The sequence below is a fragment of the Scyliorhinus torazame genome, chromosome 13 (assembly GCF_047496885.1).
Source record: "Scyliorhinus torazame isolate Kashiwa2021f chromosome 13, sScyTor2.1, whole genome shotgun sequence".
NCBI lineage: Eukaryota > Metazoa > Chordata > Chondrichthyes > Carcharhiniformes > Scyliorhinidae > Scyliorhinus > Scyliorhinus torazame.
The window spans coordinates 197,095,021-197,118,631 of record NC_092719.1 but is presented as its reverse complement, the minus strand read 5'-3'; the positions used below and the strand labels follow the sequence as shown (position 1 = coordinate 197,118,631).

General features: G+C 50.8%; 1 protein-coding gene across 1 annotated transcript in view; it reads right to left on the bottom strand.

Annotated features, from left to right (window-relative positions):
- The window catches only part of LOC140388499 (interleukin-17 receptor C-like), a 121,609-nt gene extending 101,564 nt beyond the window's left edge, over positions 1-20,045 (bottom strand). The window contains exon 1 of the mRNA XM_072472788.1: positions 19,592-20,045. Within this exon, the coding sequence (XP_072328889.1) occupies positions 19,592-19,702 (111 nt within the window). The 5' untranslated portion in view covers positions 19,703-20,045. The remainder of the gene's footprint in view (positions 1-19,591) is intronic.
- Between the last annotated feature and the right edge of the window lie 3,566 nt (positions 20,046-23,611).

Genomic DNA, 23,611 nt, shown 5'->3' with positions numbered 1-23,611 from the left:
ATCCGGTATCTGCCCGGTTAAGTGCATTCTTAAATCTTTTTAACCGTGCGAGACTCCCATCTGGCTAGATCTCACGAGGCCCGGCCATCCGGAATCCCAGGAGAGACCTCTCCCAGCATTTACTGGCCGCATTCTGCTCCAATTCCAGCGGGATGCAGCCGGTAGATCGTGCCCGAGGTTAACAATCTGAGAAAGGCATGGAATTCACTGTGACCAGGATTTTTTGGTCATGTCCACCCCAAGATCAGAAATTTCCATCAGAGGTCAACGGACCTTTAAATGGTCCATCAAATTTCCGTCCCGCCCGCAACGATTCCTGCGGTGGGCGGGACCGGACAATTCACTCCTGTTTTCCGTCTACATTTTCAGTCACGGGTTCTGGGCATTGCTGACGTGCTCCCATCCCTAACTGCCCTGAAGAAGTTGGTGCCTTCTCCATACAGTTGCAGTCCGTGTGGTGAAGGCATTCCCTCATTCCTCTTAGAAAGAGAGTTCCAGGTTTCTGGCCCAATGACAATGAAACAACAGTGATACATCTCCAAGTTAAGATTGGTGCGTGACTTGGGGGGGAGCTTGCAGATGTGCCAGGTCTTCCCTTGCATCTAATGTCATTGTCCTTTTAGGCAGTGGAGATCACCTTCAGTGAGAAACTTAAAATTCCAAACGACTAAACCGTTGTTAACACATTTTAAGTGCAGCATACTTCATTCCAGGCTTGGAGGGCCGAAGGGCCTGTTCCTGTGCTGTACTTTTCTTTGTTCTTTTTCTTTGTACATTCAACTCTGAAAACTTGTCCATTTTTAATGCAAAGCTATAAAAATACATTAAAAATAGCAAAGGGTAAGCATGGTGACGCAGTGGTTAGCACTGCTGCCTCGCGGCGCCGAGGTCCCAGGTTCGATCCCAGCTCAGGGTCACTGTCCGTGTGGAGTTTGCACATTCTCCCCGTGTTCGCGTGGGTTTCGCCCCCACAACCCAAAGATGTGCAGGGTAGGTGGATAGGCCACGCTAAATTGCCCCTTAATTGGAAAAAATGAATTGGGTACTCTAAATTTATGTTTCAAAAAATAGAAAATACAGAGCTCTTTGAGGTTACACTTTATACTGAGAACACTTGAAAAGAAATTACAAAGAAGCACCAGAGAAATTATTTGTTTTCTAAAGAACCCAAAATTCTGGGCTAATTTTTAATGTCTTGAAGCAATGCAAATGCAGGAAATTTGCATGTGTTGCTCTGTATCCTGGGACAGAGCCATTATAATGAGCCGAGATCCAATGCGGGGGGCACGAGGATCGATAGACTGACGTAAAAGATTGAGAAAATCCAGCAGTATTAAGTGTGTAACACATCTGCACTCAGGTTTGCTCAATCTTTTCTGCTGAGTGTTTATGTTCTGATTATGCCTGGTTCTGGAGAGAAGCGCACACCAAAATTCTCCCTCGCCAGGAGAGTTAATTAAGTGTACTCTACCCGAGGGCAGGCCCTTGATTTATTGTCTGCTGATGCTTCATTCTGAGCCACTTTCTTGCCAGGTTCTGTCGGTGGTGGTTTGCCATTGCTTTCCACTCACAAGGGCAGGGCGGAGGAGGCAGGTACCAAGTCTGCCTCAAGCCGGAACAAGAATGGAACCTGCACACTTGATGTTGTTCTGAGCCACGCGCCAGCTATCTTGCCAACTGAAATGACCAGCTGTGGTGATATGCTTATGGGCCATATCACAGTTGGATGTTGTGAGACCTCCAACCAGCAAGTGGCGGTACAGACATACCATGCGGTCTCAAGGCCAAGGTCATGTGACCCGTATATAAAGAGCGGCTCACCCGGCCATCTCCAGATGAACACGAGATAGAGGGTGATAAGATGTACATGTAATCGCTCAGCCGAAGTTGTAAGTTCGGAGGCAAGACACCAAGATAACGTGCTCTGTATCAGATTGCCTACTGCTCGGGACACAATAAAAGGATCTTGGTTGGGTGGTAGTCACCACTGTTGTATTATATTGTATATACTGCACTGCATACGAGGGTATTACGGTAAGGCCCCTGTACTACAGGTACGGGGGTAGATCCCTGCCTGCTGGCTCCGCCCAGTAGGCAGAGCATAAATGTGTGTGCTCTCCGAACAGCAGCCATTTCGGCAGCAGCTGTAGAAGGCCACACATCTCTGTATAATAAAGTCTCGATTACTCTCTACTCTCGTCTCGTCGTAATTGATAGTGCATCAATTTATTACACAGAGATTTTACAAAGATGGATCTCCGCATCAAGCCAGATCGCCTGCAGCTGCATCCTCAAGCAGACAACGCCAAAAAGGACGTCGCACATTGGCTATCTTGCCTTGAAGCATACATCGGCTCTGCGACAGACCCAATCCCAGAAGCACAGAAGCTCCAGATTCTGTACACGCGGCTGAGCTCCGATGTCTTTCCCCTCATCCAGGACGCGCCTACCTACGCAGAGGCCATGGCACTACTGAAGGAGAACTATGCTCAGCAGACCAACAAGATCTACGCCAGGCACCTCCTGTCCACGCGGCACCAACTTCTTGGTGAGTCTGTGGAAAATTTCTGCCATGCTCTTCTGGCCCTGGTGAGAGACTGTGATTGCCAGGCCGTTTCGGCCGCTGAACATTCTAACCTGCTAATGAGAGACGCGTTCATTACGGGCATAGGGTCGGCCTACATCCGCCAGCGCATCTTAGAAGGGGCTACGCTTGACCTCGCGGCGACAAAGAAACTAGCGCTCTCGCTCACAGTCGCCTCATGCAACGTACAGGCATATGCCCCCGACCGCACGGCTCACCTCTCCTGGGCATCGTGGACCCCGCCAGCGGCCACCCCATCATGGACCCCATCAATGACCGCCCCAGCCAACCCAACGCCTGCGCCGCGCGGCAGCCAACCAACCCCGGGGGACCCAAGTGCTACTTCTGCGGACAGACAAAACACCCCCGGCAGAGCTGCCTGGCGCGGAGCGCGCTGTGCAAGGCCTGCGGCAAGGAAGGACATTTCGCTGCAGTGTGCCAGGCCCGCTCAATCGCGCTATTGTCCCTGCACCCCCCGCGTGCGGCCAGAGGGTGCCGCCATCTTCCTCGCCTCAGACCATATGCGGCCCGTGGGTGCCGCCATCTTGCTCCCCTCACAACACGTGCGGCCCGTGGGCGCCGCCATCTCGCTTGCCTCACAACCAATGGGCGGAGCCATCTTGCCTGCCCCAGGACACATGCGGCCCGAGGGCGCCGCCATCTTGCCTGCCTCAGGGCACGTGCGGCCCGAGGGCGCCGCCATCTTCCCCGCCTCAGGACCCCTGCCCGTCGGGCACCTCATCGGGCCACTCATCACCTGCAACCTCCGACGACCAGCCGCGCTTCGCCTCCATCACAATCGATCAGTCCCGACCGCACAACCTCGCGATCGCGTCGACAAAGGTGAAGGTCGACGGGCATGAGATATCCTGCCTTCTGGACTCCGGGAGCACTGAGAGCTTCATCCACCCCGCTACGGTAAGGCGCTGCTCCCTCACGGTACACCCCATTAACCAAAGAAGCTCCCTGGCTTCCGGATCCCGCTCCGTGGCGATCCGGGGGTACTGCATCACTACCCTCACCATCCAGGGCATAGAGTTCAGCGGCTTCCGGCTCTACGTCCTTCCCAACCTCTGCGCTGCCTTGCTACTCGCCCTGGTTGTGAGTGCAACCTCCAGAGCCTAACCCTGAAATTTGGCGGGTCCCTACCACCCCTTACTGTATGCGGCCTCACGACCCTTAAGGTCGACCCGCCTTCTCTGTTTGCAAACCTCACCCCGGATTGCAAACCCGTCGCCACCAGGAGCAGATGGTACAGCGCCCAGGACAGGACCTTCATCAGGTCTGAGGTCCAGCGGTTGCTGCGAGAAGGTATCATCGAGGCCAGCAACAGCCCCTGGAGAGCCCAAGTGGTAGTGGTGAAAACGGGGGAGAAAAACAGGATGGTCGTTGACTACAGTCAGACCATCAATTGGTACATGCAGCTCGATGCGTACCCCCTCCCACGCATATCTGATATGGTCAATCAGATTGCACCATCTTCTCAACAGTGGACCTGAAATCTGCCTGTCACCATTCGCAAGGCGGACCGCCCGTACACCGCGTTTGAAGCGGACGGCCGTCTTTACCATTTCCTTAGGGTTCCCTTCGGCATCACTAACGGGGTCTCAGTCTTCCAATGGGAGATGGACCAAATGGTCGACCGGTACGGACTGCGGGCCACTTTCCCGTACCTGGATAACGTCACCATCTGCGGCCACGACCAGCAGGACCACGACGCTAACCTTTCCAAATTTCTCCACACCGCCAAACTCCTCAACCTAACCTACAACAAGGAGAAGTGTGTGTTCAGCACGAACCGATTAGCCATCCTCAGCTATGTGGTTCAGAACGGAGTTCTAGGGCCTGACCCCGATTGCATGCGCCCCCTCATGGATCTTCCCCTTCCCCACTGCCCCAAGGCCCTCAAACGATGCCTGGGGTTCTTTTCGTATTACGCCCAGTGGGTCCCTAACTATGCAGACAAGGCCCACACACTCATCCACTCCACCGGTTTCCCACTGATGGCCGAGGCTCACCAGGCCTTCAACCATATCAAGGCCGACATCGCCAAGGCCGCGATGCACGCAGTCGACGAGCCGCTCCCCTTCCAAGTCGAGAGCGATGCATCAGACGTCGCTCTGGCCGCAACCCTCAATCAATAAGGCAGGCCCGTGGCATTCTTTTCCCGCACCGTCCATGCCTCCGAAATTCGGCACTCCTCCATCAAAAAGGAGGCCCAAGCTATCGTTGAAGCCGTGCGGCACTGGAGGCATTACCTGGCCGGCAGGAGATTCACTCTCCTCACAGACCAACGGTCGGTTGCCTTCATGTTTAACACACAGCGGGGTAAGGTCAAAAATGATAAGACCTTGCGGTGGAGGATTGAGCTCTCCAACTTTAATGACGAGATTTTGTATCGCCCCGGTAAGTTCAACGAGCCCCCCGATGCACTGTCCTGAGGTACATGTGCCAATGCACAAGTGGACTGACTCCAGACCCTGCACGATGATCTCTGTCACCCAGAGGGCACCCGCTTTCATCACTTCATTAAGACCCGCAGATCTGCCCTACTCCATCGAGGAAGTCAGGGCTATCACCAAAGACTGCCAGGTCTGCGCGGAGAGTAAAGCGCACTTCTACTGACAAACCGTGCACGCCTGGTGAAGACCTCCCGCCCCTTTGAACGCCTCACCATGGACATCAAAGGGCCCCTCCACCGACCGCAACACGTATTTTCTCAATGTGGTTGACGAATATTCCAGATTATCCTTCGCCATCCCATGCCCCAATATGATGTCTGCCACCGTCATCAAAGCCCTCAACACTATCTTCGCTCTGTTCGGTTTCCCCGCCTACGTCCACAGCGACCGGGGATCCTCATTTATGAGCGATCAGCTGCGCCAGTACCTGCTCAACAGGGGCATTGCCTCGAGCAGAACGACCAGCTACAACGCCCGGGGAAACGGGCATGTGGAGCGGGAGAATGGGACGGTCTGGAAGGCCGTCCAGCTGGCCCTACGGTCCAGAAATCTCCCGGCCTCCCGCTGGCAGGAGTTCCTCCCCGATGCACTTCACGCCATTCGGTCGCTTCTGTGTATGGCGACTAACGAAACCCCCCATGAACGTCTCTTTGCCTTCCCCAGGAAGTCCACCTCCGGGGTTTCGCTCCCAACGTGGCTGGCAGCACCAGGACCCGTTCTCCTCCGCAAGCACGTGCGGCTCCACAAGGTGGACCCGTTGGTTGAGAGAGTACAGCTACTCCACGCAAACCTGCAGTACGCCTACGCGTACCCCGACAGCCGCCACCCTCAGGGACCTGGCACCAGCTGGGTCCCCACAACCCCCCCCCCACCCCATCTGCCCCGGTGCCACCCTCCCTTCCCCCAGCGCACCCCACTACAGCCCCCACTCCAGGACAATCCATCCTCTCCTTGGTCCCACCCAGGGATGAAGAGGATGTCGACACGCTCCCGGAGTCACCGACGACCAAGCCGACGCCTGACTCACCACCAGCACTGCGGCGCTCTTATCGACGGATCAAGGTGCCCGACCGTCTAAATTTGTAACCTTCTCTGAAATTTTAATAACAACCTGTATGTAAATAGTTTTCCACCATCCCCGCTGGACTCATTTTTAACAGGGGGTGAATGTGGTAGTCACCACTGTTGTATTATATTGTTATATACTGCACTGCATGCGAGTGTATTACAGTAAAGCCCCTGTACTACAGGTACGGGGGTAGATCCCTGCCTGCTGGCTCCGCCCAGTAGGCGGAGTATAAATGTGTGTGCTCACCGAGCTGCAGCCATTTCGGCAGCAGCTGTAGGAGGCCACACATCTCTGTGCAATAAAGCCTCGATTACTCTATACTCTCATCTCGTCGTAATTGATAGTGCATCAGGTTGGATGGATCAAAATGTTTGGTGAGTTCACTTGAAGTACAAGGGACCAAACACAACGCCAGCCACCCCACTCAGTGAGTTGAAAAACTCACATGGCTGTACAAAACAGTGAAAGGATGCTTTGCACAGTGTGGAAGCATGAGGACAGGGGAGTCATGGAAGTGGAGAATAAGGACAGGAATTCTATTATATGGGTAGCTGGGAGTTAGGTCAAGGGGAAGTTGGGTATGTTAATGTGGGGTTTTTGCGTGTGTCGGACCGCTCTGTTATTTAGAATGTTAACATGTTAAAATGTTAAAATTATAAATGCCTCAATAAAATGTTTTCTAAAAAAAAAAAATGGAAGCATGAGGGCCTGTAACAGAGCTCAGCTTCACACTTGTCTCTGCTCATCTGCTGTTGAAACACTTCTTTCATTAATTTGGATTTGGTGATTCCATTGCACTTCTGGCTGATCTCCCACATTATTCCTTAATAAACTGGAGGTCATCCGAAACTGCTGCCCCCAGAAAGCCTACTTTCCCATCACGCTTGTAATCTCTTCCAACCCCACAACTCAGATATCTGGTGCTCTGCCAATTCAAGCCCCTTGCACATTCCCGGTCAGAATTGCTCCAAATTGGTGGCTGCGTCTTCAGTCGCCTGGGTCCCAAGCTCTTGGATTCCCTTCTTACAGCCCTCTGCCTCGTTACCCTCACTTCTCTCTGTGAAGGTACTCCTTACAACCCACCACTTTGACCAGGATTTCGATCATCTGACCTATTGATCCAAATCTTCCAGTCAGCACTTCTGTTTTTGGGGCAAGGTTATATGGTTACCCAGGAGTTAGACTAGAATGTTTCTGTCTAACATTTCCTGGGTAACTATCCCGGTAAGTGTGTTGAAAATACCCGAAGTATCCCACTCTAATTGGAGACATTTTCAGAGGGTCTCAGGGAGCAGGGAAATTGCCCATTGGAAGTTCAAATCTCCCAAGCAATTCCCATGGAGATGGTGCGTTGGGAATTCTGGGGGGTGGAGGGAGGTTATATCTGGTTTCCAATGATCCAGAAACCAGAAGATCTGGCCCAATATCTCTTTATTTGACTCAGTGTCATATTTTGTCCGATAATATTCCTCTGAAGTGCCCTGGGATGCTTGATTATATTAATGGTGCTATATAAATAGAAGTTGTTGTTGGAGAATAATAGGTAGATGAGACTGTGTAACAAAGTTGTTGTTGATGTCCCTGACCATAAAAAATAAAGGAAGCAGCTTATCACAGCACATCTCAAATCTCGTCTGTTCATTACATCTGTCAATATCCCTCAAACAAGGTTAGCTTTTACTAAATTTAGAAACTCTGCAAGGAATTCATGGACCAACAACCAGCCTGTTCTTCTCATGTTGTGTGCTTGAATATTTTGGCTTGTGACATCAAGTGGTGCTCCAACAAATCTATTTTCTTGAGAAACACTTCCTCCAGCTATTCTCATCAGTGTGCCTGTGTTGCAACTGGCACAAGGCAATATTGTAACAGGACGCTTGTTTGATGCAATAGGCGCTAACATTTTATTGTAAATGAGAAGGAAGTATTGCAAAATTAGTTCCAAGATGCTGTTTCACAATATATTACTTGATAACTCTGTGCTAATCTCTGGATATGTTTCATAATAATAGTCTGATTCACTGAAATGCAACACTCTTGTATATACTTGTTGATCAGCAGTCTGAGTTAACGTCAGAGGCTTCAGGCATTCCAACATACTTAGCTGGATAGTTACCCAGAAAATGTTTATAACTCCTGGGTAACCATACGATCACACCCCTCCCCCCATCTCGATTCCATCCTCCTCGACACTCCCAACTACCTCTCCTCACTCCTCCCTGACCTGACTACCGCCCGACTGCGTGCCCTCATCACCTTGCCCACTTACCTCAACCACCCTACCCCCTTCGCTCACCCGGGTAAAAACCATTGTTAGTGGAAGGGAGGGATGGTACAAAGTGGACGTGGGTGGATCCAGGTGGAGGAGGGAAATGGGGGGGTGGGGGGGGAGGAAAGAATGAGAATCAAAGGAGAAATTGGGAAGGTTGATAGGTGAAGCAGAGGGGCTGGGAGGATGAGGCGAGGGGCAGAGCAGTGAAGGAGGGGTCGAGTGATGAGGACAGACAGAAGGGGGTCAGTAATTCCTCTACCGATTTGAACTTGCAGATAGATGAGGGCAGCATGGTGGCACAGTGCTGAGGGCACCAGGGACCCGGGTTCAATTCCGACCTTGGGTGACTGTGTGTGGAGTTTGCACATTCTCCCAGTGTCTGCGTGGGTTTCCTCCAGTTTCCTTCCACTGTCCAAAGATGTGCAGGTTAGGTTAATTGGCCATGCCAAATTGTCCCTTAGTGTCCACGGATTTTCAGATAGGTGTGGTTATGGGGATAGGAAAAGGGAGGGGTGTGTTTTTTTCAGAGGGTCGAAGTGCAATTACTCTCCAACTGAGACTCAGAATCCAAAATGACAGATAATTTTACTTTAGTCATATAAATGAATTTTACACAGTGCAAAGCAATGAATCAGACATTTTACTATCCTTCGGCCGATCAGATGGGCAGAACAGTAGCAGATGGAATTTAACCCTGAAAGGTGAGAGGTGATACATTTTGGGAGAGAACTTATAAGGCAAGGAAATACACAATGAATGGTAGGACGCTAGGAAGTACAGAGGACCATAGGGGCCTTGGGGTGCATGGAGGCTTGAAGGCAGCAGAACCAGCTGCTAAGGTGGTTAAGAAGGCATACCGGCTGCTTGTCTTTATTAGCCGAGGCATAACGTGTGAGAGCAGGGAGGTTATGGTGGACCACAGCTGGAGTACTGTGTGCAGTTCTGGTTGCTACACTATAGAAAGGATGTGATTGCACTAGACAGAGTGCAGAGGAGATCCACTAGAATGTTGCCTGAGCTGGAGCATTTCAGCTAAGATGAGAGGCTGTTCCGTGCTGGGATTGTTTTCCTGAGAGCAGAGAAGGCTGAGGATGGAACTGATTGAGGTATACAAAATTGGGAGGGAAATAGATAGGGTAGAAAGGAATAAACTTTCCCCTTAGACCATACGAAAAAGGAACAGGAGTAGGCCATTCGGCCCCTCAAACCTACTCCGCCATTCAATAGGATCATGATTGATCCAAAATTCCTCATGACCACTTTCCTGCCCTTTCCCCGTAACCCTTGATTCCCTTACTGATCAAGAATCTCTCTATCTCAGCCTTAAATATACATGAGGAGTCTGCCCCCACAGCTCTCTGTGACAAGGAATTCCAAAGACCCACAACCCTCAGAGAAGAAATTCCTCCTCGTCTCAGTCTTAAATTGGCAACCCTTTATTCTGAGAATACGCCCTCTGGTCCTAGCCTCTCCCAGGAGGGGAAACATCCTCTCTGCATTTACTCTGTCAAACACCTTAAGAATTCTGTCTGTTTTAATGAGATCACCTCTCCTCCGTCTAAATTCCAATGAGTAGAGTCCCAACTTGCTTAACCTTTGTTCATAAGACAATCCCTCCATACCAGGGATCATCCTAGTGAATCTTCTCTAAATCATCTCCAATAAACCATAAAATCATAGGGCGCGATTGCGTTGTTCCCGGCGTGGGTCCGGGCGTGCCGGGTAAAACCCGGGAGAGTTCCAAAACGGGCTCCGCGCCGAGCCAATCGTGAGTCACCGGACATGATCCGCCCATTTAGCACTGGTTTCCACAAACATGGAACAGGCGTAACGGCACCTGGTTTGGGGGGGGGGGGGGGGGGGGGAGTTGAACTGGACAAGGCGTTGTTAGCGGAAGTGGTTGGCTCGGGATATTTGCCGATTATGGGGCGGGATTCTCCACTCCCACGCCGAAGTGGCCGTGCCGTCATGAACGTCGTCGAGGTTCACGATGGCGCGGAACGGCCCCGGTCCCGACCGATTCAGGCCCTGACAATGGGCCAGGATCGGGGCCGCGTCATCTACACGCGCCAGGCCTTGTCACCCGCGTAAAAGCGGCGCCGCATAGATGACGCGGCCGGCACCACATAACGGGCGTCATCCGCGCTTGCGTGGTTGTCGTCCTCTCTAAATCCACCCCGCAAGAAGATGGGGGACGGATCTTGCGGGGCCGCGGAAGGAAGGAGGTCCTCCTTCAGAGAGGACGGCCCGACGATCGGTGGGCACCGATCGCGGGCCACCCCACATTCCAGGTGAAGCCCGGTGCAGGATCCCCCCTCGCCCCCCACAGGCCGCACCCCCAGCGTTCACGCACCGCCCACGGGTGCAGCGACCAGGTGTGGACGGCGCCGGGGGGAACTCGCCGTTTTGGCCTGGCCGCTCGGCCCATCTGGGCCTCAGAATAGCGGGGGTGCCGGAGAATCGCTATTTTGGGTGTCTCCGGCGATTCTCCGGCCTGCAGCCCGCGAAACTCGACCGGGCTGTTCCCGCCACTTGGGAGAATCGCGGGAGGGCGTCGGACCGGCGTCCCCGGAAATTTTGGCGGCCCAGGCGATTCTCCCAACCGGCGTGGGAGTGGAGAATTGCGCCCATGGTGTCCAACCATGCGCCACACTGGACTTGTGTGTGGAAAGGGGGAGGTGCTCCCAGCGGCCACAATGGAGGTTGGATATGGGGTTGTTGGCAGATAAAGAGATCTGTGAAAAAGTTGGGTTGGCTATCTGGAATTATGTGGAACATTACAAGACAGGTGAGGTCTCCGCTTCCATGTATGTGAGGTGCTGAAGGTGGTGATTGGGGGAGGGAGGAGTTTATTTTGATTCGGATGCACGATTGGGTGGAGAAGTTCGAGAGGCAGACGGTGGCGGAGGCCATGCAGGTGGTGGACCAGAAGTACTCGGCAGCACCTGAGGAGGCGCTGTTGAAGGAGAGGCAGAGACTCCAAATGGAGTTTGGGCTTATGTCTACAGGGAAGGCGATGGGGCAATTGCGCAGGGCCCAGGGGGTGATGTACGAGAATGGGGAAAAAGCCCAGGATGCTGTGCGTCAGCAGAGAAGGCAGGCGGCGAGGGAGATTGGACGGATGAGAACTAGTGGCGGTGCGGTGGTCAGGGAGTTGGGGGGGGGTTGTGAATGGGGCATTTGAGCCTTTTTACCAGAAGCTGTACAGCTCAGAGCTTCCAGTGGGGGATGAGGAGGTTCCTGGACGGGTTGTAGTTCCCGATGGTGGAGGAGGGGAAGGTGCAGGAGTTGGGGGCACTGATGGGGCTGAGGGAGGTAATGGATTGTGTGGGGCCTATCCAGTCGAGGAAGGGCCCGGACGGGTTCCCAGCAGAGTTTAATAAAAAGTTTGGTTCAGAATTGGGGCCCCTATTAATCGGGATGTACAATATGTCATTGGAGAAGGTGGAACTCTCTCGAAGCTGTCTCAGGGTTTTATCTCACTTATTTTTAAAAAGGTAAGGGTCTGGCGTAGTGTGAACCGTACCGCCCAATATCATTGTTGAACGACACGAAAATAAACGCTGCTGGTGACGCATATGGAGGACTGTGTGCTGGGGGTAATAGGAGAGGACCAAACCGGGTTCATGAAGGGTCTTTTTGTATGTGGGCGCTCTCCTGTTGTATGTTTCAAACCCGGTGGAGAGATTCGCTAGGAGTATGGGGATTGTGGGGGAGTTCAGTCTGTTCTCGGGTTATAAGTTCAACATGGGGAATAGCGGGTTGTTCCCGATCAATGTGCGGGGCAGCAGAGCAGTTTGGGGAAGCTGCCGCCTTGGCTGGTAGAGGTATCTGGAGATACAAGTGGCGAGGTGCTGGGCACAGCTGCACGAGTTGAACTTGGCGAATTTGGTTGAGGGAATGAAGGAGTATTTTAAGAGTTGGGATGATTTGCCATAATAATTAGCTGGGAGGGTCCAGGCGGTAAATATGACTGTGTTGCCAAAGTTTTTGTTCGCATTCCAGAACCTTCCAATCTTTGTGCCCAGGTCCTTTTATGGAGGGTCATTGAATGATGTTGGAGTTTATATGAGCGGGCAAGGTTCACTAGACTAGGAGGATGTTCGCAGGATAAGGAGAGGGGAAGGCTAGTTTGCCAAATCTGCAAAATTATTATTGGGCAGCAAATATAACAATGATTAGGAAGTGGGCAGTGGGGAGAGGCCGGTGCAGGGCTGATGGAGGAAGCCAGTTTGAGGGCATTATTGCTGGTGCTTCTTCCGTTTTCGCTGGCCAGGTACGCCACAAGCCCTGTGGTGGTGTCAGCGCTGAGGGTGTGGAACCAGTGTGTCAGCACTTCAAAATGGAAAGCATGTCCCTTTGGACGTCAATTTGCTGCAACCACAGGTTTGTCCCGGCTGGGTTGGATTTAAAGTTTAGGAAGTGGGGGTGAATGGGGAAAGAGTATTTCAAGGACCTGTTTATTGGGGGGGGGGTTTGCGGAGACAGAGGAACTGGAGGCGACCTATCAGTTACCAAAGGGGAATAGGTTCCGGTACCTGCAAGTTAGGCAATTCATGAGGAAGGAGCTGGCATTGTTCCCAGAGCTGCAGGATAAGATTCTGTCTGAGGAAGAGATTGCGGAGGACAGGGTGTAGGGCATATACGGGAGTTGATGGAGAGAATGTATTTTGGTGGAGGAAGCAAGGCGCAGGTAGGGAGGCTTCTGAGGCTGGGATATAGAGTGAGGTGTTCTGGAGGGTGAATTCATCCTTGTCATATGCTCAAGGTGGTATAGGGGCATACATGATGTTGTCCAGGATGAGCTGGTTCTTATTAGGGCTAGAAGTTTGGTGTGGGCAGTGTGCAGGAGGCCATATGTTCTAGGCATGTCAGACGCTGGAGGAGTTTTGGAAAGCTTTTGCAGACACAACGTCAAAGATCCTGGGGGTGAAGATGCTTCTGAGCCCGTGGGTGGCAATATTTGGAGTCGGAGGATCCGGGACTGCAAATGGGGAGAGAGGCGGACATGTTGGCCTTTGCCTCGCTGATAGCCCGGAGGCGGATATTGCTCGGGTGGCGGGACTTGGAGGCGCCTACGCTGGGCATGGGTGTGCGATTTGGCGGAGTTTCTGCACCTTGAGAAAATAAAGTTCGTATAAGGGGTTCGGATGAGGGATTCTTCGCGAGGTGGAGGCTGTTCACCGACTTCTTGAAGGAGTAATAAAACATCGGCAGTGGAGGGGGGGTCCTTTCTTTTGTTTGGAGTTTGATCTGATAAGCAAAAAGGGGGGGGGGGAGTGGGCTGGAGTGGGGAGAGGGGGCAGTTTGGATATGGTTATTGCATGTTGTGTGTTGATGTTGTTGCTGTTTCTCTTTGGTTTGTATATATGTGAAAATGCCTTTAATAAAAATATATATTTTTAAATAACCCCCTTATCCCTACTCACTGTTTCCTGTCCACTAGTCAATTCTCTATCCATGCCAGTATACTATCTCCAACACCATGAGCTCTGATCATGTAACTCAACCTTTTATGAGGTACCTTGTCGAACAACTTCTCAAAGTCCAAATACACTACATCTACTGGTTCCCCTCTATTCAATCTGGATGATATTTCCTCAAAAAACTCTAATAAATTAGTGAGATGCTATTTCCCTTTCATGAAGTCAGTATTATGACATGCTTGATTAGATTATGATTTTCCAAATGTGCTGCTAGTACTTCCTTAGTAATTGATGTTAAGAATAGATGTTAGGCTAATTGGCCTATAGTTAACCGCTTTTTGCTTCCCTTCCTTTATGAATAGGGGTGTCACATTGTGATTTTTCCAATCCTCCAGAATTCCAATTTTGGAAAATTACAACCAATGCATCCACTACCTCTGTAGCAGCTACTTTTAGGATGCAAGCCATCAGGGCCAGGGGACCTATCTGCCGTTAGCCTCATTAGTTTGTCTAATACTACTTTGAGTGGTGGTATTTAATTCCTCCTCAGCATTCTTTAGAATAATGGCATGTTCGAAGTTACTTCCACCGTACAGGCTGATGTAAAATATCTGTTTAACTCCTCTGCCATTTCCTTGTTCCCCCTAACTATCTCCCCAGATTCATTTTCTGAGGGGTCCATGTTCACTTTCACCTCTGTCTTTTTATATATTTAAAGAAGCTCTTAATGTCAATTTTTATATCCCTCACTAGTCTACCCTTGTAGTTTATTTTCTCTTTCTTTATTTTCTTTTATCCTCCTTTGCTGAATTCTGAATTTATCCTGGCTTTTGCCTCGTTATACGCATTTTCGTTCCAGCCACATAGTCATCCGATATATCCTGCTTTTCTACTCTGACTAGCACATGGCACTGGTAATAATCCTGAGATCACTACATTTCAGGTCCTACTTTTCAACTTATTTCCTAACTCTATATTCGGCTTTTGGACCTCACCCTCTTTGTTACCCATGTCATTGGTACTAATGTGTATCACGGCCATCGGCTGTTTACCTGCCCATTCCAGAATGTTCTGTAACTGCTCCGAGACATCCTTGAACCTAGCACCAAGGAGGCAACCTACTATCCTGGAGTATCGTTGTGGCCGCAGAAACACTTATCTATTGCCCTTACAATTGAATCTCCTGCAACTATTGCATTCTCACACATTTTAATTCTACCCTGTGCAGCAGAGCCAATTGTGGGGCAACAAATTTGGCTGTGCCTGCTTTCCCCTGAGAGGCCATTCCCCTCAACAGTATCCAAAATGGTATGTTTTGCAGGGGAATGGTCACAGGAGATTCCTGCACTGCCTGCCTAGTCCTCTTGCTCTGCCTGGTGATCACCCAGTCCCTTCCTGCCTGTGGAGTCTGAGCCTGCGGTGTGACCACCTCTCTATGAGTGCTATCCACGATACTCTCCTCCTCACGGATGCTCCACAGCGTTCCCAGCCACAGCTTCAGCTTCAAAACACAGACTTCCAGATATAGGTCGATACACGTCCTGCACACGTGCTGGCCCCGGGCACTGGAATAGTTCACAGGTTCCCACATGGAGCATGAGGAGTACACCACGGCTTGGAGCTCTCCTGCCATGACTTACCCCTTTAAATTAAATTACATTTTAGAAGATGCTTAATGTCAAATAATATCAATTACTATGGGCCCTTCTGTCCTGGTCCTCGTTACTACAAAATATAGCCCTCACAACAATAAATCACAAAATGATCTTACAAACTATAAGTGATAAATGTAGTAAATACTTACCTGACCTTACCCACTGCTTACCAATCAGCTCTCTCCCTTGCAGCCTCTACTGCTACAGCAGGGCAATACCACTTGTTGAAGAGTGAAAAAGTTAGAAAGCAAAAGAGTACCTCTCCCTCCTGCACCAAATTCCCACTGTGCTCCAAATTCCCGACTGTGTCTCACTCAGGATGTGCTCTCTCCCACTGCATAAGCAGAACAGCATGCAGAATAATGCTGACCGCTTGATCAACACCTCATCTGCCACCTTAAGCATTCATTTCCTCTGCCACATTCATATAGTGGCAACAATGTGAACCATCCACAAGCAACTCACCAAAGCTCCTTTCAAACCCACATCCCCTAACAACTAGGAGAACAAGGGAAGAAGGTGCATGAAAACATCACCACCTCCAAGTCACTCACCATTCTGCCTTCGAAATATACACTGTTCCTTCATAGGCGCCAGGTCAAAATCTTGGAATTCCCTCCCTAACAGCAGTGATATACCTACATCAAACGGGCTGCAGTGGTTCAAGAAGGCAGCTCACCACCACTTTCTCAAGTGCACTTTTTGGGATGGACAATAAACACGAGCCTTGACAGCAATGTTCACAAATAAAAATAATCTTCACAAAGTAATCTATGCTGTGTGAAGTGCTTTGAGATAAGGTACGGTATGATAATATATAAAAGCAATTTCTTTCATTCAGGCTGAAATATTCTGTGACCAATGCTAGCAGTGGCTTCAGGCTATGCCTCCACAACTTCCCAACAAACTGCCCCATGTGTTTGATGGCCCATCAGTGGTGCAAAATTTGACATTTTTCTTTTTTTTTGTGCAGGGAATAAATTCTTCCAGTGTCTAGCTCTACTCAAATTTCTCAAATCTTAGCTTTACAAGCTCTTTGATTACAACCCATGTTAAATACCCTACCTACCTCTATTACCATGTCATGGCCCACATCCAATCTTCTTTCACCTTCTCTCAGATCATTGTAAGGGATTTCACGGTATCATTCAAAGAGGAGCAGGTGGGGGTTCCCCTATTGTCCTGGCAAACATTTATCCCTCAATCACCCATCACAAAACAGTTTTCCTGCTCATTGTTGTCTGTGGGACCTTGTGCTGCCTCATTTTCTACTTTGCAGCAGTGACTACACTTCAAACATACGCCATGGGCTCTAACGGGCTTTGGGACATCCCGGGGTTCTGAGTGGTGTAACATAGAGGCAAGTCTTTCTTTTGCGTTCTTTTCCCCATTCAGAAGGATTACTTAGAAACAGAGTTTGATACCTCACAATCAATTCCTTTGGATTTGTTGCATCTTTAATAAAATCCTATGACTTACTAAAGTGCAACACTGTGTATCGAGTATCTTATAGGATGTGCCATGCTCCGGACTACATCACATATACACTGTATTGTAAGACAGTGAGGTTTTCTACTTAATTTAAAAATAAATTTAGAGTAATTTTTTCCCCCCCCAATAAAGAGCAATTTAGCGTGGTCAATCCACCTACCCTGCACATCTTTGGGTTGTGGGGATGAGACCCATCCAGACACGAGGAAAATGTGCAAACACAGTATCCTGGGGCCAGGTTCAAATCCGGGTCCTCGGCGCCGTGAGGCAGCAGTGCTAATCTCTGCACCACAGTGCCGCCCCCTAAGACAGCGCGTTATTAAGGGGAAGAGTTGACTTCATACAAACCATCTCAATTAGGGGGATGCTGTTGACTTAAAACATACTCCAACACATATTGCGGGTTTATAATTTATGCAAATAAGAATTGCTCACCTTATTTCCCAGTTTTCATCACACATGGTGCCATGACAGACAGCCATCCCTGAGCATCAAAATCACCACACTGAACAAATGTTGTACATTATGATTTGACAAGTATCGATGTTGGGAGTTGTCTAATTGTGATATATACATCGAACAAATAATTTAATGACTGGATCATTGTATTCTAGTCTTTGTTACTCAACCGCTTGTGGAAATGCACATCCAAAATTGAGAACCAGCACATTAGTCAAGCAGGGTTGGAGGATGGAGTGAGAATTGGACTGAGGAAGGGAGGGGAGGCAAAAAAAAGTGAAGGAAGTGGGTGGCGATTGGGGAAGTCAATCAGAGTTGGGTGAAACTCTCTCAATGGGGGTGTCACTCAACTGAGGGGAGGGGCATATTTGTAGTGGGTTCTTCTTTCGGAGGTTTGATTTTTCCTCTCCGTAAAAGGCCTTCTTCTCGTACCCTGAAGCTTAATATCAAGATCGGCAAGGCTGCACCAAGCTGGTTCGAGGTGGGGGGTTTGGGGGGGGGGGGGGCGGGGGTCAGTTGAACTGTCTGTCTACACCCTGTTATGTAAAGATCTGCTGCATTACATAAGGTGTTGCCTATCACTGGGTTGTGGTGTTCCTCTATGCAAAACCCATGGTACCAGTGAAGTCTCACAACACCAGGTTAAAGTCCAACAGGTTTATTTGAAATCACAAGCTTTCGCAGCTTCAAATAAACCTGTTGAACTTTAACCTGGTGTTGACAGACTTCTTACTGTGCCCACCCCAGTCCAGCACTGGCATTTCCACACCACTGAAGTATAACATTTCTGTGTATCCTTAGAATTAAAAGGCATCTTACACAGGACAGGGGTATCAGAGGCTGACACACCTTAATCGTGTAACTGTGCATCACACTTTAAAATACCTGCAGGGCAAGTATGATTTTCTCACATAATACAGTGACTAAGTGTGTGAGACCACCAAAACTCAATTCCAGGTAGGAAACCAGTACCGACTCAAAATGACTGTCATCTGCCTCAAACTCATTTCATCAGCAATGTTATTTTCTGACCCTCCTGCACAAATTATTCCTTTTACAAAAAGTTCAAGTTCACATGATAAGTAGGTTTAAAAAGAAAATCATTAAGCTTATCCAATGTCTGTTCGGACTCTCAGCATTTACAATACAGGCCACAATCCAAAAAAAAAAAAACAGGGCATTCGACCAAACGGTCCAGCCATCCCTGTTCCTCTAATCCTATCCTCACGTCCTTCTAATCACAGAGGAAAAGAGAGAGCTGAGGTCCCAAAGAGACTGGGTCTCTCCAACCCTCCCACCTCTCTCCTGGGGGTGTGGGGGGGGGGGGGGGGGGGCGCACAATGACTTCAATCTATCTGAAATGTTAATCTTTATTGGTGCCACAAGTAGGCTTACGTTACACGACAATTAAGTTACTGTGAAAATCCCCTAGTTGCCACACTCCGGCGCCTGTTCGGGTACACTGAGGGAGAATTCAGAATGTCCAATTCACCTAACAAGCACGTCTTTCAAGACTTGTGGGGGGAAACCGGAGGACACCCACGCAGACAAGGGAAGAACGTGCAGACTCCGCAGAGACAGTGACCCAAGTCGGGAATGGAACCCAGGTCCCTAGCACTGTAAAGCAACAGTGCTAAACACTGTGCTACCGTGCCACCCATATGGAACCCATGTCTGATGGGTTAAAGGTTCAGATCGCAGCACCTCTGCCTTGGGGGGGGGGGGGGGGGGGGTCATCCATCCACCCATATAAAGGTACACAATCCATTTCACTCAGGGGCCCAGCCCTGACTGCAGGCACTGAAACCTCTCTGGGGAAAATAATGAAAGAGAAAAAATACCTGGCAGCAACTCATTGACTGCGTCTGGGACGGGTGGAAAGGGGGTGGAAGAGGATGGGGAAGGGGTGGAAGAGGGTGGGGAAGGGGGTGGAAGAGGGTGGGGAAGGGGGTGGAAGTGGAAGGGGTGGAAGAGGGTGGGGAAGGGGTTGGAAGAGGAGGGGGTGGGGAAGGGGGTGGAAGAGGGTGGGGAGGGGGTTGGAAGAGGAAGGGGTGGAAGAGGGTGGGGAAGGGGGCGGAAGAGGATGGGGAAGGGGGCGGAAGAGGGTGGGGAAACATCATAGGGAAGGGGGCAAGACATCAAGGTCCAGAATAAGGTCTGGGGAAAGTCTCACCTGATGGGGACAACTGGCTTCCAGCAGCGGTCCGCGGAACGTCTCCAGGCTGCGGATCCCGTCCAGCCACAGCAGCAGCAGCAGCAGGAGGTGGGGGAGGTCGGGCTGCATGGCCGGGAAGGGGTGGCCCCCGGCTCTTTCAGGCGAAGGGTGGGGTGAGAAAGTCGCCTCCCAATCGTTTGGAGCGGCAGCGATCTGACTAAGTCACTGTCCCCATGGCACAAAAAACAAACAACTTCTCTCAGTAACAATCCACAAGGTGCCGCGATCCCGGGGGCAGAGGCACAGCCTGTCGGGCTGGGCGAGGGTCCAGGGGAGGTGGGGGGGAGGATCCGGGGGGATGGGTGTGGTTTTTTTTTTTGGGGGGGGGGGGGGTCCGCTCTGTCAGCCGCTGCGCTCTCCCCCTTCACCGCAGCAGGTTGCTCCCGGGAGTCCACCGGCTCCTGCAGCCCGCACCGCCAGCAGCCGACTGGACAACTCTCCAGAGTCCAAGTGCCTCCCTGTGGCATCAAACACAGCCGCCCGCCCCTTTCGCCCGGGTGGTGGTACAGGAGGAGCTCCCCAAAATGCCTGACAGCCAATGAACAGCGCGGAGGCAGCCCTGCCTTCAAAGCTTCAACTCCAAACTTTCAAACCCTGTAACCTCTGCAGTGCCTGGAATGGGAGAGTGGCCCGTTGGTTGCGACGTTAATCTCAATTTTAATTCAATACCCTTCTTCAGATAATGGATCATATTCCAAACTCAAACCAAATTTTGTGAAAAAGGACATCCACCCAAAAGGGAACGCAGTCCCCGAGCGAGCGCGTTTAGCCGCGTGATTCCCGTCGCTCGCAGTGCCGAGAAACACATGGCTATTCACTGTGACTGGTGTTGATAAAAGGGGCCTGAACGGGGATCGCGGGCGGTGGCTGCACATAGCGTTTTGTGCAGTGCAGAGATCCCCGAAACAATCCCCGACCTCCCTCCCAGCCTGAACGCACTACACCCGTTCCCGTCCCCCAACACCCACGCCGGGCAACCCCAGCCTGGTCGTGCGTGTGCAAGAAATGCCAGCTTGGCACCTTGGCAGTGCCAACCTGGCACTCTGACAGTGCCCACACCAGCTAGCAATGCCGCCTGGGCTCATTGGGTGCCAAGATGGCACTGCCAGGTTGCCCAGGTGACACCAGCAGTGCCAGGGCTCCATCCTGCCCAAAGGGCATGCAGCTGGGGACCTCTGATCCCCTGGGAGATCCTGCCCACGAGTGTCATTCCGTCTGGTCCCCATTTGTGCGGACCAGTGCTGAACGGCACTTGCCCAAGGTCTCCGAGGCAAAGGGGTTGAATCCCACAGCCGGCGTAGTGAACCGGGTAGATCCTGGGAGCAGGGTCCCCCAGCTTCACTGGTCACGCTGCGCCATGGCGAGCTGCTTTTCCGTCGCAGCGTGGCCGTTGGATCGCACCCACAAACCTAGTTTGGGCAAGGATTTCCCCTTTATATTCTGTCCCCCCGATGACAAACAGTTCCTTAAACATGGATAAGAACGGATACCGTCACACGCAGAACCCTTCCTCCCACTCCCTTAGGACAAACTTAATCTTCTGCAGGCTCAAAAATTCCTGCATGCCCCCCATCCATGCAGCCACCCCTGGCGGCACTACCGATGTATCATTCACGGGCAATCAAGGAGGCGAAGGCCACCACCCCCCCCCCCCCCCCCCCCCACCGCCGGAATTTCTGACACACCAAATATCGGCACCAGGGAGCACGCCATTACTTCTCACCCAATTCCTCCGACAAAGCCTTAAACGCCCCTCCCAAAACCCCTCCAGTTTCTCACACCCAGAATATATGGGTGTTGTTTGCCAGCCCCCTCCCACACTTCTCACAGCGATCCTCCACCCCTGGGTTGAATCCACTTATCCGGGCCCGTGCCAAACGCATCCTGTGCACCACTTTAAATTGAATGAGACTAATCCTTGCGCGTGAAGAGGTCGTGTTGGCCCATCACAATACCTCCTTCCATATACCCCACCCTAGTGCAATCCCCAGCTCCTCTTTCCATTTGTCCTTAATCCTGTTCACCAGCGGCGTCTCTTTCCCAGCCATCCATAGATATCCCCTATCCTCCCCATACATCTGGAACCAGCAGTTTTTCCAGGAGCGTATGTTCTGGTAATGAAGGAAACCCAAATAGTTATTTCCTTACTAAATCCCGCACCTGTAGGATTCAGAACTCACTTTGCCATGTGAACTCAAATTTTTCTCAATACTCTTCCCACTCCGCTATGGTCCGATACTGTCTTCTCCACCTCTTTGATCATCGCCCCCTATGCCTCCAGCCACTTCTCCACTCGCTCCAAGGACCCGCGTGCGAAGAGGTGCCACCGCACCCTCGATAGCCACTGACCAGTTCCCCTGCATCTCCGTGTGCTGTTGTCTGAATTCCTCCTTATTGAAGCTCATAAACTGCTCCATCTGCAATGTGGCCCTCAACGACAATCTTTCCCACTGCTGTTGCGCCATGAGACTCTGGTCGAGGGCTCTCACTGACAATCGGGTCGGATAGCCCGCCGTTATCCCACACTGGGGGAGAATCCACCACACTATTCTCTCCTGACAATTCGTCACCAAAACCCGGCCATTCAATGGGTAGAAAGTTCCAAAACCTACAGTTCCACGTAGGAGCCACCCTGTGTGCGACCGGTCACACAATGACTGCCACCGGAAGGCTTAATTGAATACTCTTCATTTTAATACCCTGATCACCTGCTGGATTTGTTTACATAGTTTTGTTACTATATGACTGTTACATGTTTTTAACTTGAGTACATAATCTTGGTTTGGGGTGTTCTTTGATATAGGGGGTCTCTGATATGGAGCTTCTCTGATATGGGGGGTTCTCTGATATGGAGGTTCTCTGATATGGTGGGTTCTCTGATATGGGGGGGTTCTCTGATATGGGGGGTGTTCTCTGATATGGGGGGTTCTCTGATATGGAGGGTTTCTCTTATATGGAGGTTCTCTGATATGGGGAGGTTTCTGATATGGAGGTTCTCTGATATGGGGGAGGTTCTCTGATATGGGGGAGGTTCTCTGATACGGGGGAAGTTCTCTGATATGGGGGAGGTTCTCTTATGTGGGGGGGGTTCTCTGATATGGGGGAGTTCTCTGATATGGTGAGGTTTCTGATATGGAGGTTCTCTGATATGGGGGGTTCTCTGATATGGGGGGTTTCTCTGATATGGAGGTTCTCTGATATGGGGAGGTTTCTGATATGGAGGTTCGCTGATATGGGGGAGGTTCTCTGATATGGGGGAGGTTCTCTGATACGGGGGAAGTTCTCTGATATGGGGGAGGTTCTCTGATATGGGGGAGGTTCTCTGATATGAGGGAGGTTCTCTGATATGGGGGACGTTCTCTGATATGGGGGAGGTTCTCTGATATGGGGGAGGTTCTCTGATATGGGGGGGTTCTCTGATATGGAGGTTCTCTGATATGGGAGGGGTTCTCTGATATGGAGGTTCTCTGATATGGGGGAGGTTTCCGATATGGAGGTTCTCTGATATGGGGGGGTTCTCTGATATGGATATGGAGGTTCTCTGATATGGGGGGGGGGGTTCTCTGATATGGAGGTTCTCTGATATGGGGGTGGGTTCTCTGATATGGATATGGGGGTTCTCTGATATGGGGGGGGGGTTCTCTGATATGGATATGGAGGTTCTCTGATATGGAGGGGGGTTCTCTGATATGGGGAAGTTCTCAGATATGGAGGTTCTCTGATATGGGGGAGGTTTTCTAATATGGGGGGGGTTCTGTGATATGGAGGTTCTCTGATATGGGGGGGCTCTCTGATATGGGGGAGGTTTCTGATATGGGGGAGGTTCTCTGATATGGAGGCTCTCTGATATGGGGGGATTCTCTGATATGGGGGTTTCTCTGATATGGGGTTGTCTGTTATTTTAAATATATATATATTTATTCAAGTTTTTCAACAAATTTTCAACAAAGACCCCACCCCCAACAAAAAGAAAGCAAC